The sequence below is a fragment of the Procambarus clarkii genome, chromosome 82, assembly GCF_040958095.1.
Source record: "Procambarus clarkii isolate CNS0578487 chromosome 82, FALCON_Pclarkii_2.0, whole genome shotgun sequence".
In the NCBI taxonomy this organism is placed as follows: domain Eukaryota; kingdom Metazoa; phylum Arthropoda; class Malacostraca; order Decapoda; family Cambaridae; genus Procambarus; species Procambarus clarkii.
The window spans coordinates 11908645-11922628 of NC_091231.1; the positions used below are offsets into that span (position 1 = coordinate 11908645).

The window sequence follows — 13984 nt, forward strand, 5'->3', positions numbered from 1 at the left end:
TGACCCACAATTGTGATTTCTAGTGACCCAAAGTGGTGTTTCTAGTGACCCAAAGTGGTGTTTCTAGTGACCCAAAGTGGTGTTTCTAGTGACCCAAAGTGGTGTTTCTAGTGACCCAAAGTGGTGTTTCTAGTGACTCAAAGTGGTGTTTCTAGTGACCCAAAGTGGTGTTTCTAGTGACCCAAAGTGGTGTTTCTAGTGACCCAAAGTGGTGTTTCTAGTGACCCAAAGTGGAGTTTCTAGTGACCCAAAGTGGTGTTTCTAGTGACCCAAAGTGGTGTTTCTAGTGACCCAAAGTGGAGTTTCTAGTGACCCAAAGTGGTGTTTCTAGTGACCCAAAGTGGTGTTTCTAGTGACCCAAAGTGGTGTTTCTAGTGACCCAAAGTGGTGTTTCTAGTGACCCAAAGTGGTGTTTCTAGTGACCCATTTTGACAACTATGATGCCAGCTCATTAGAGCTGACTCCAAAATTATGCAACCAAGATAACTTGGCATCAACCAAGATACCTATTCATCAACCAAGATAACTTCATCAACCAAAATAACTTACATCAACCATGATAACTTGTCATCAACCAAGATAACTGCTCATCAACCAAGATAGCTTTACATCAACCAAGATAACTTACATCATTCAAAATAACTTCACATCAACCAAGATAACTTCACATCAACTTAGATAACTTTACATCAACCAAGATAACTTCACATCAACCAAGATAACTTCATCAACCAAAATAACTTTACATCAACCAAGATAACTTACATCAACCAAGATAACTTACATCAACCAAGATAACTTTACATCAACCAAGATAACTTACATCAACCAAGATAACTTACATCAACCAAGATAACTTTACATCAACCAAGATAATTTGTCATCAACCAAGATAACTTCTCATCAACTAAGATAACTTACATCAACCAAGATAACTTACATCAACCAAGATAACTTACATCAACCAAGATAACTTTACCTCAACCAAGATATCTTTACCTCAACCAAGATATCTTTAAATCAACCAAGCTAACTTTACATCAACCAAGATATCTTTACATCAACCAAGATAACTTACATCAACCAAGATAACTTACATCAACCAAGATAACTTTACATCAACCAAGATAACTTTACATCAACCTAGATAACTTTACATCAACCAAGATAACTTAACCTCAACCAAGATATCTTTACATCAACCAAGATAACTTTACCTCAACCAAGATATCTTTAAATCAACCAAGATAACTTTACATCAACCAAGATAACTTAACCTCAACCAAGATATCTTTACATCAACCAAGATAACTTTACCTCAACCAAGATATCTTTAAATCAACCAAGATAACTTTACATCAACCAAGATATCTTTAAATCAACCAAGATAACTTTACATCAACCAAGATAACTTTACATCAACCAAGATGACTTCACATCAACCAAGATAACTTTACCTCAACCAAGATATCTTTAAATCAACCAAGATAACTTTACATCAACCAAGATAACTTTACATCAACCAAGATGACTTCTCTATTAAACGCAAAGTTAGGAAAACTGTGTTGTCCTCATCATATTTCTCCCATTTCTCAGTTTTCACGCCAATTTAACATGCTAAATTTGACATTTAACACCAATTTCTTGATACAATAAGCAAACATTTAACTCCATTACGTTCTCACGTTAAGCTTCCATTTAACACAGCCACTCAGACTAAGCCTACACTTAACATCTGATGGGTCCCAGCAGCACTCCAGTCTTTTTAAAACTATGCGTGTTACAGCACTAAGATAACATATATATCTTTCCTTCAGGCATAAAGGATAACATTTCCTACCGGTACCTTTTCCATACTAGGATAACCTTGTGTATTTATTTCGCCCACATAGGATAATAGTTGTATTTATTTGCACACATAAGATAACAGTTGTACTATTATCTAGCATTAGATAACACATCATATCTTATACATAGGTAATCGCTATCTTGAATTCTCGCATGAAAATTATAATTAGACTTGAATCACGAATGATAGTTAAACCGTTACTTCAGTCACGTTAAGATATCAGGTACCCCCCTCCCCCTCCCCCTCACTAAGCAAGCAAGTTAAGCTTACTCAAGCAAGTTATCTTACTTTACACACTTAAAATAAATCCTCATCTCATACTAAAAGTAAGTAATCATCTTTTCCCACACTCAATACATTAATCCTCGCATATTAATCCTCCCTACCAAATTAAGTAGTAATCCCCAGTTTCAAGACAATTACAATTCCCACAAAGTGAGGCAATTCAGTGGGAATGGAATCAGATATCCCTGGATACACCCCTGTGGGCTAGGGAGGGGGGGATATCCCAGGGACCGTTTCTATCCTCTTTCTACTGTCCACAAATCCAGAATGGCCGTGATGAGGGTTCGAGCCTACGTCCGGGATCATCCCAGACGCGCCTTTGTGGATTTGTTCATATGATGCATCAGGCTATTGTGATTTCTGTGTGTAATTATCATAGTCTCTTGCAGCGAAATGATAAGCAGGTACATTCCCTTTCAACCTTAAAATTAAATAAAGTCCTTCTTTACTGGAAGTGCATAGTTTTTTCTAACTCATAATTTATTTACTATTCTCTGGGTATATTATCATACTAGTTTATAGCACTTTCTCCTGATATTGCAGATCTTAGTCTGTCTCATATCCCAAGAGACAGTCTTGGGATATAATCTGTCTCATATCTCATATGTTCCAAGTGCTATATAGTCATACTGGCTTAGTGTTTTCTCCCCGTAATTTCTAACCAATTTGCTATCCTCTTGCCCTCGTGAAAAGAATAATTAGTTATTCTTCCCCGGAAACTAAAATTAAGCTATCGTCCCTTTTTATTTAAACTGTTATCGTCCCTCTCGAAGATAAAATTAGGAATTCATCACTAATTTCATGCTAAAATAAATAAATTCCCTCACGCTATGTTAAAATCAATAATTATTCTATGTTCCGTTACACAGTAAAATTACACGTTTGTTTCTGTCCACAACTCGCGAATATAGCAAATATCCTAAATTAATTCCCCCACCTTCTCCTTGTCACTAAAATCCCAACTAACTCTCGCTTTAGAGTTACTCAGTAAGTTTTTGCTACTCAGTAAGTAGCAAAAGTAGTAAGTTTTCAAAATACCCTCCCTATTACAACTAAGCGTTCAGAGTAACCCTCCCTATTACAATTAAGCGTTCAGAGTAACCCTCCCTATTACAACTAAGCGTTCAGAGTAACCCTCCCTATTACAATTAAGCGTTCAGAGTAACCCTCCCTATTACAACTAAGCGTTCAGAGTAACCCTCCCTATTACAAGTAAGCGTTCAGAGTAACCCTCCCTTTTACAAGTAAGCGTTCAGAGTAACCTTCCCTATTACAATTAAGCGTTCAGAGTAACCCTCTCTTACTACTCACTAAGCTTTCAAATGACCCTCCCTTTTCCCCTTCACATTGACTGCAAATTGCCCTGTACACTAACACCTGTGGTTGGTCTCCCCTCAGAGCTGCCGGAACAGGGCCCAACGATCCACGGAGGAAGGAGCCATTACAGAGTAGGGGATGTTGCTCGACTCAACTGCACCTCTTCAAAGAGTAAACCTGCAGCTCAACTCACATGGTTCATCAACGAAGAGAAGGTGAGAGAGAGAGAGAGAGAGAGAGAGAGAGAGAGAGAGAGAGAGAGAGAGAGAGAGAGAGAGAGAGAGAGAGACGTATATCGCAAACGTTATCGCTTTCACTCGCGATGTGTCTTATGATTAAGATATCGTTGGTGGAACCATTTGAAGCTATCGTTTACTGGATCGTTGGGAGGTGTCGTTAGTCCTTATCTCCTACAACTGTATCGTTCCATTTCCACAACTATCGTGCGTATCACTGTAGTTTCAATTTGCATCGTGATTATTTTACTTTGTACTTAAATATTACGGTTTCTCTAAGATAGCGTGTTGTCTGATCACTGTGGTAATCTAAATTTTACATTCAGCAGGACAGTAATTTATACTCTTTCAAATGGTCGTAACTTAAAAACTATTTGCATTTTGTCAATATTTGCATTTACATTCGAGAATTTACATCAGCGTTTACGGATACCTAATGTAGTCTTTCGTTTTGGTGTGCAGAGAAGTGTAAATGATTTACTCTATGGTTGACGTGAGCGGCATTTACAGCTTCACCACTGGAAAAATGTTATCCTCCGTACACCTTACTTGAAAATGATTTACAACGTGAGCAATTTCACATGTTAATTATATCCGGGTTGTGAAGACCAGTGATCCCCTTTTGATTTACATCTTGTTTCACATGTTTTACATCTCACCTCCGAAATGGCGAGACCTGTAAATGATTTACACTTCGGCGACTCAGGGATCGCCCAATGGTGTCTGGTGCTCTGGTGTCAATAATACACCCGTGATACAGGAAGTCTGATAACGGAAGAGTCAGGAAAGATGAGATAAATGTATCTTCTCTGTACAAATCAGCAATATGGTTTGGAAAAGCATGTGTGTGTGTGTGTGTGTGTGTGTGTGTGTGTGTGTGTGTGTGTGTGTGTGTGTGTGTGTGTGTGTGTGTGTGTGTATACAGTTTTCCTGTTACGGAAATGATGGAGACTTAGGCAACCAATCTCCAAGACTCCTCAGGCTATAGTACATCTGGTCTAATGGTCTTGGAGAATTAGCTAGCCCGTCTACAGGGCTTCACAAGTTCTTAATGCAGACCCCTGACAGGTTAAGACCTAACTACCTTCTCCTCAGGAGCTCCTCAGGCTTGTATACAAGTCCCGGGAGACCTAACTAACCTGTTTACAAGACCGACTCAGCTTCATAATTATTATCCGATAATATTATGCATTATATATATTGCACACATACTCTACTGTCTAAAAATGAGGATGAGTTGAGTAAGTTGAGCCACACCTCGTAGCCTGGTGGATAGCGCGCAGGACTCGTAATTCTGTGGCGCGGGTTCGATTCCCGCACGAGGCAGAAACAAATGGGCAAAGTTTCTTTCACCCTGAATGCCCCTGTTACCTAGCAGTAAATAGGTACCTGGGTGTTAGTCAGCTGTCACGGGCTGCTTCCTGGGGGTGGAGGCCTGGTCAAGGACCGGGCCGCGGGGACACTAAAGCCCCGAAATCAACTCAAGATAACCTCAAGATAACTCAAGATAACACTACTCCACCACACACGGGGAAGGAACCGGGCCGGTCTGGTCTAGACTAGATCATCGGCTGATAAATATGATTGGGTGCGTCTTATTCAGAGTCGTGAGTTTATCCCTCGGGGTTAACCACTCAGCGAAAGTGATGCAAATAATAAATTTTCGTTCCTCAGTTCTGGGAGTTGCAGTAATTAAATGTGGGTAGTGGAGTCCGTAGAGTATACATCCCTACTCTGAATTATTCCTCCATATCTGTACCCCACCACTCAAGTAACATACACACCCGTCACTAGGAAAAGTAATGAGAATTCTGCTATTTTTAAAGCTGTCACGCTTGAAACAATTTCCTCTTCCATCAAAAATCGAATATCCCGCGAGCACTGTTGCTTCACCGACGGCTCAGTCCAATCGTCAACAGGACAGACTGCAGCAGCCAGCAAGTTTTACAGTAAAAATACTTGCACACAAACTATCAGTGTCGGGTTGAACAACTGGCTGACCTCTACACATACAGAACTAGCCACACTACAGTTAGCTATCCAAACATTAAAAGACACAGGAGGAGGAATAATATTTTGTGATTCGAAGTCTTTTACTGCAAGATCGACAGCATGACCCTCATAATTACAATCCTAAATAATCTACTCACTTCACAGAATAAAGGGCTTAGAGTCTCTTTTGTATGGATACCATCTCAAATATAACCCATCATAATGACACAGACATTGCAGGCTAATAAGCGTGTAACAAAGATGACGCTGAATTAGACCTGGGTGTCCCCATCTCTTTTGTCAAGACTATATTGTTCCAAACACTCAGATCTGAGAGGAGACAAATCACTGACTCCCCACAGACCTGAAAACACTGGTATTAAAGTCTGTGATTTGTTTAGATTAGAAACGTATGTCTATTGTCAGCACAAAACGTCGACCAGACTGTGCGATACAGTGGTTGCCAGGATCAGGTTGGGTTACAGTTACCTGTGGCAGGTGGCTGCAGGTGACGGGTCTCCTAATCCTGAGCACTTCAGGTGCAAACTCTGTGAGCAGGAACTGCGGCATGATCTCCCACACTACATCACCGAATGTCCAGTTATTAGACCTTTCAGACCAGTTGGCATGAGGTACCTGGAGCTTTGCAATCACTTTTTTAACTCTCTGTTCATGATGATATCCTCACAATACACCCAGAGTTTACCAGTGCAGACTACTAATCACATGACTAACCATCCTGTGTGATGGAGATTTTTAGCATCACGTAGCTAGTGTTTGACACACTCTGTACTCCCCTTCATGTAGTCTAGGGTCATGTAGTCAATAAAAATACAATCCATTAATTATTTATTAACAAAGTAATAAAACACGCTTTACTTTCATAATAAAAGATTACAAAAAAACGCTTTTTATTTGGACAAGTCCACAAGCAAATAATGTCAACTATTTTTGTTTGCTAAGAACAGAAGGTAAAACAAACAAAGTCAACTATTACCCCACGGGAGAACTGCCAAAGTTAGCGGAGAAAACATGAAAGAGTAACATAGGGAAATTTAATTGAATAAGAGGGTGGATACGAGACAGGAGAGGGAAGGGAAATAGAGGGAGAGAGAGAGAGAGAGAGAGAGAGAGAGAGAGAGAGAGAGAGAGAGAGAGAGAGAGAGAGAGAGAGAGAGAGAGAGAGAGAATAAAGGATACAAGTGGATGGAATAGATGCAGAACAAAGTGAGAAAGGGCTATTGAGTGGGAAGCGAAGATAGGAAAAGAGGGAAGAAAAAGGAAAAGTGAATAATGAGACTAATACAGTGTTTAGATAAGAAAGTGAAGAGAGAGAGGAGCAGAACTGGATAAGGAATAAAAATGACTTATTTTATTCGCAGCATTTCATATATTATTGTGCTATTGTTTGTATCTAAATTCCAGGCACCAATTTAGGAAATGGGTACATGATTTGGTAACTGCTGGAATTGGTCAATTTTATGAAATGCAGATTTAAATTGAATTAATTTATTATCATATATTTTTAGGGATTTTGGAACTAGCATAAGTTTAAATTTAGGATAAATGCTTGATTTAGGAATGAATTTCTATAAGTATATTAATGAATAATTTCCGGGAACTTAATAACCACCATCACAGGATGGCTGATCAGCCGGGCTGTCATTCATACGTCATTTAACAACCTGTTTGACCAGACCACCAACCATATGGTCAAAGTTGTGATCGAGGAAATTGATCCTCGGAAGCGCCTCAAGGTATAGGTAGAATTTTGAGTAAAAAGATAAAAGATTATGGAAGTTGACACCCAACCCATCCGTCTGAATATAAGGAAAATGAAGACGTTTCGATCGATCTCGGACCATTATCAAAGTCGTGTAATATTGATAACCCAGGACGGAATTTTTTTTCAAATTTTCAATCACGTTATTGGATTTCAAGATTAACTGTACAAATGGAGGAGTGAGAGGTAGAGGTATATAATATGTGCATTTACACAGTTACACATGTGCACACACAGTCACACATGTTTACATACACCACACACACACACACACACACACACACAAAGCGTTATATGACAAAGAGTGCTGGGAAGACGGGACACCACGAGCGTAGCTCTCATCCTGTAACTAAACTTAGGTAATTACACTTAGGTAATTACACACACACACACACACACACACACACACACACACACACACACACACACACACACACACACACACACACACAGTCACACATGTATACACACACCACACACACACCCAGAGTCACACATGCTCACACACACACAGTCACACATGCTCACACACACACAGAGTCACACATGCTCACACACACACAGTCACACATATGCACACACACAGAGTCACATATGCGCGCGCATCTGTGCCTACACATATGGGTAGAAATGCGAATCGTTACTCTTAATTGGATATTGTGTTTTCTCTGAATTCACAGTTAATTGTGAGCAAGACGTCTAATAGCTATTTGAAATTAGTCTAATGAAGAGCCGGTTTCTCTTGACGTTTCTCGACGATTTAGCGAAATTAAAAATTTTAAGAAAATGTAAAATATTAAAATGCTAAAAAAAAAATCCGTGAAAACTCGTTACTAATTTTTGCTTCTTCATTTAATCTGTTTTCGTAATTCATGCTTCTCTTCTCTGGGTCCAATCCCTTGACATTTCGGTGGCATTTGTCCACTTTAGTATTGTGTTAGACAAGATATAATCTTCATGCTAAAGCTTCATATTCTGAAATATAGTCTGATATACGTTGTATTCAAAGCTATATTCGATATCTTTAAACAGTTTCTAGAGGGATTTCTTATGTCGGAATTATATCACATACAGCTGACGTAGTTTGGTTTATAAGTGCCTTAAGAGAAAGGTTTGGCGCTTCTCTTTGTCCAATTTCAGGGGTGTGTACTCTATAGAGTAGTAATTGCAAGTGGTTTCAAGAGTTCAACTACAGCAAATGCAAAGTAATAGAAATGATAGAAAGTCGACATTCTCTCGTTTGCTGGAGGACCTTAGTTGAATCCAAGACTGGATTGGGTTGACTGGACAGCACTCCCCCCACAGTCTCCACACCTGCCCTCCCCCCACAGTCTCCACACCTGCCCTCCCCCCACAGTCACCACACACCTGCTCTTAATTAAGAACTCACAATACTCTCACTAGGACATTTAACTAAATAATTATCAGCAAATACAACAAATGATTGTGTTCCTTCAGTAACGCACTGTTATAGAATATCTATACACAAAATACATACATCAAGGGGAAGGAAACGATGAAACTATTAGGAGAAAGAGCCAAGCCGTTACGACTATATAGCACTTGGAAGGGGTCAGGATAAGGATTTGGGATGGGACGGAGGGAAAGGAATGGTGGTCAACCACTTGTGGACGGTCTCGGGGGATTGAACGCCGACCTGCATGAAGCGAGACCGTCGCTCTACCGTCCAGCCCAAGTGGTTCGGCATACATACATCAAATAAATTAATATTCGTTAGCCGTCTTTAGTCTCTTGTGTTTCATGACCTGAGAATCATCATCAAATTATCCATTATATCAAAATCACATGAATCCCGTTTTCTGTTTGCATGCAGACAGTTGGAAGCTTGTAAGATTGAAAGAGTACCACTCATTCAGACGCTAAATGTTTCCATACCACCCATGGAATTGGGTAGGAATGACAGCTTAGTACCTCGAACCTCCGAACACACTTTGCCAATTAACCACAGGAAGGTCTGAATACACAAAGGTACACCACACTCCACACTGCTTGCAAGTATCTTGCAAGCAGTGCAAACCATGCTTTCCAAGCATCCGCACCAGAGTCTACACACACACACACACACACACACAATGTCAATAACTCCCACACACACACACACACACACACACACACACACACACACACACACACACACACACACACACACACGCGCGCTTCCCAAACAGGTAAATTATCAAGTTACAAGTTACTCAAGAATACAAATTGTTATAACCATCAACGTTCTCTCCCTACAAGCAAAATGGGCTCAACAATTTCTGTTTCTTACTCTTTTATCTCGTGAGATGTTCCCGTTCCCCTTTCTCACCTATCTAAGGGCTCATCAACAATACAAAGGTTGATGAAGGGCACTGGACCTTCTCGTTACAGTTCGATGATAAAGGTTGCAGTGCCTTTACGACCCCCAAACTCTGCAACAACAAACTTATATACCACACTATTAAGGTCCAAAATCCATCTATGCAACATTATAGAAAAGGCCAAAACACATGGAAGAAACACTCGACAAATATACACTCAACATCTCCTCAGAATACAAATCAAAAGCCACCACCACTGAACAAAAGCCACCACCACTGAACAAAAGCCACCACCACTGTACAAAAGCCACCACCACTGAACAAAAGCCACCACCACTGAACAAAAGCCACCACCACTGAACAAAAGCCACCACCACTGTACAAAAGCCACCACCACTGAACAAAAGCCACCACCACTGAACAAAAGCCACCACCACTGTACAAAAGCCACCACCACTGAACAAAAGCCACCACCACTGTACAAAAGCCACCACCACTGAACAAAAGCCACCACCACTGTACAAAAGCCACCACCACTGTACAAAAGCCACCACCACTGTACAAAAGCCACCACCACTGTACAAAAGCCACCACCACTGTACAAAAGCCACCACCACTGAACAAAAGCCACCACCACTGTACAAAAGCCACCACCACTGTACAAAAGCCACCACCACTGTACAAAAGCCACCACCACTGTACAAAAGCCACCACCACTGAACAAAAGCCACCACCACTGTACAAAAGCCACCACCACTGTACAAAAGCCACCACCACTGTACAAAAGCCACCACCACTGAACAAAAGCCACCACCACTGTACAAAAGCCACCACCACTGTACAAAAGCCACCACCACTGTACAAAAGCCACCACCACTGAACAAAAGCCACCACCACTGTACAAAAGCCACCACCACTGAACAAAAGCCACCACCTCTGTACAAAAGCCACCACCACTGAACAAAAGCCACCACCACTGTACAAAAGCCACCACCACTGAACAAAAGCCACCACCACTGAACAAAAGCCACCACCACTGTACAAAAGCCACCACCACTGAGCAAAAGCCACCACCACTGTACAAAAGCCACCACCACTGAACAAAAGCCACCACCACTGAACAAAAGCCACCACCACTGTACAAAAGCCACCACCACTGAACAAAAGCCACCACCACTGTACAAAAGCCACCACCACTGTACAAAAGCCACCACCACTGAACAAAAGCCACCACCACTGTACAAAAGCCACCACCACTGTACAAAGCCACCACCACTGAACAAAAGCCACCACCACTGTACAAAAGCCACCACCACTGTACAAAAGCCACCACCACTGTACAAAAGCCACCACCACTGAACAAAATCCACCACCACTGTACAAAAGCCACCACCACTGAACAAAAGCTACCACCACTGAACAAAAGCCACCACCACTGTACAAAAGCCACCACCACTGAACAAAAGCCACCACCACTGTACAAAAGCCACCACCACTGTACAAAAGCCACCACCACTGAACAAAAGCCACCAACACTGTACAAAAGCCACCACCACTGTACAAAAGCCACCACCACTGAACAAAAGCCACCACCACTGTACAAAAGCCACCACCACTGAACAAAAGCCACCACCACTGTACAAAAGCCACCGCCACTGAACAAAAGCCACCACCACTGTACAAAAGCCACCACCACTGTACAAAAGTCACCACCACTGAACAAAAGCCACCACCACTGTACAAAAGCCACCACCACTGAACAAAAGCCACCACCACTGAACAAAAGCCACCACCACTGAGCAAAACAAAAGCCACAACCACTGTACAAAAGCCACCACCACTGTACAAAACAAAAGCCACCACCACTGTACAAAAGCCACCACCACTGTACAAAAGCCACCACCACTGTACAAAAGCCACCACGACTGAACAAAAGCCACCACCACTGAACAAAAGCCACCACCACTGTACAAAAGCCACCACCACTGAACAAAAGCCACCACCACTGTACAAAAGCCACCACCACTGTACAAAAGCCACCACCACTATACAAAAGCCACCACCACTGAACAAAAGCCACCACCACTGTACAAAAGCCACCACCACTGTACAAAAGCCACCACCACTGTACAAAAGCCACCACCACTGTACAAAAGCCACCACCACTGTACAAAAGCCACCACCACTGTACAAAAGCCACCACCACTGAACAAAAGCCACCACCACTGTACAAAAGCCACCACCACTGTACAAAAGCCACCACCACTGTACAAAAGCCACCACCACTGTACAAAACAAAAGCCACCACCACTGTACAAAAGCCACCACAACTGTACAAAAGCCACCACCACTGAACAAAAGCCACCACCACTGTACAAAAGCCACCACCACTGTACAAAAGCCACCACCACTGTACAAAAGCCACCACCCCTGTACAAAAGCCACCACCACTGAACAAAAGCCAGCACCACTGAACAAAAGCCACCACCACTGTACAAAAGCCACCACCACTGAACAAAAGCCACCACCACTGAACAAAACAAAAGCCACCACCACTGTACAAAAGCCACCACCACTGTACAAAAGCCACCACCACTGTACAAAAGCCACCACCACTGTACAAAAGCCACCACCACTGTACAAAAGCCACCACCACTGTACAAAACAAAAGCGACCACCACTGTACAAAAGCCACCACCACTGTACAAAAGCCACCACCACTGAACAAAAGCCACCACCACTGAACAAAAGCCACCACCACTGAACAAAAGCCATCACCACTCTACAAAAGCCACCACCACTGAACAAAAGCCACCACCACTGAACAAAACAAAAGCCACCACCACTGTACAAAAGCCACCACCACTGTACAAAAGCCACCACCACTGTACAAAACAAAAGCCACCACCACTGTACAAAAGCCACCACCACTGTACAAAAGCCACCACCACTGTACAAAACAAAAGCCACCACCACTGTACAAAAGCCACCACCACTGTACAAAAGCCACCACCACTGTACAAAAGCCACCACCACTGAACAAAAGCCACCACCACTGAACAAAAGCCACCACCACTGTACAAAAGCCACCACCACTGTACAAAAGCCACCACCACTGTACAAAACAAAAGCCACCACCACTGTACAAAAGGCACCACCACTGTACAAAAGCCACCACCACTGTACAAAACAAAAGCCACCACCACTGTACAAAAGCCACCACCACTGTACAAAAGCCACCACCACTGTACAAAAGCCACCACCACTGTACAAAAGCCACCACCACTGTACAAAAGCCACCACCACTGTACAAAAGCCACCACCACTGTACAAAAGCCACCACCACTGAACAAAAGCCACCACCACTTTACAAAAGCCACCACCACTGTACAAAAGCCACCACCACTGTACAAAAGCCACCACCACTGTACAAAAGCCACCACCACTGTACAAAAGCCACCACCACTGTACAAAAGCCACCACCACTGTACAAAAGCCACCACCCCTGTACAAAAGCCACCACCACTGAACAAAAGCCAGCACCACTGAACAAAAGCCACCACCACTGTACAAAAGCCACCACCACTGAACAAAAGCCACCACCACTGTACAAAAGCCACCACCACTGTACAAAAGCCACCACCACTGTACAAAAGCCACCACCACTGTACAAAAGCCACCACCACTGTACAAAAGCCACCACCACTGTACAAAAGCCACCACCACTGTACAAAACAAAAGCCACCACCACTGTACAAAAGCCACCACCACTGTACAAAAGCCACCACCACTGAACAAAAGCCACCACCACTGAACAAAAGCCACCACCACTGAACAAAAGCCATCACCACTCTACAAAAGCCACCACCACTGAACAAAAGCCACCACCACTGAACAAAACAAAAGCCACCACCACTGTACAAAAGCCACCACCACTGTACAAAAGCCACCACCACTGTACAAAAGCCACCACCACTGTACAAAACAAAAGCCACCACCACTGTACAAAAGCCACCACCACTGTACAAAAGCCACCACCACTGTACAAAAGCCACCACCACTGTACAAAACAAAAGCCACCACCACTGTACAAAAGCCACCACCACTGTACAAAAGCCACCACCACTGAACAAAAGCCACCACCACTGAACAAAAGCCACCACCACTGTACAAAAGCCACCACCACTGTACAAAAGCCACC

The 13984-nt window shown here is 42.5% G+C and overlaps 1 protein-coding gene across 1 annotated transcript in view; it reads left to right on the forward strand.

The window, feature by feature from the left end:
- LOC123753399 (uncharacterized) overlaps positions 1–13984 on the forward strand; it is a 242855-nt gene that overhangs the window by 207673 nt on the left and 21198 nt on the right. Inside the window, exon 6 of the mRNA XM_069316112.1 lies at positions 3533–3666. Within this exon, the coding sequence (XP_069172213.1) occupies positions 3533–3666 (134 nt within the window). The remainder of the gene's footprint in view (positions 1–3532; positions 3667–13984) is intronic.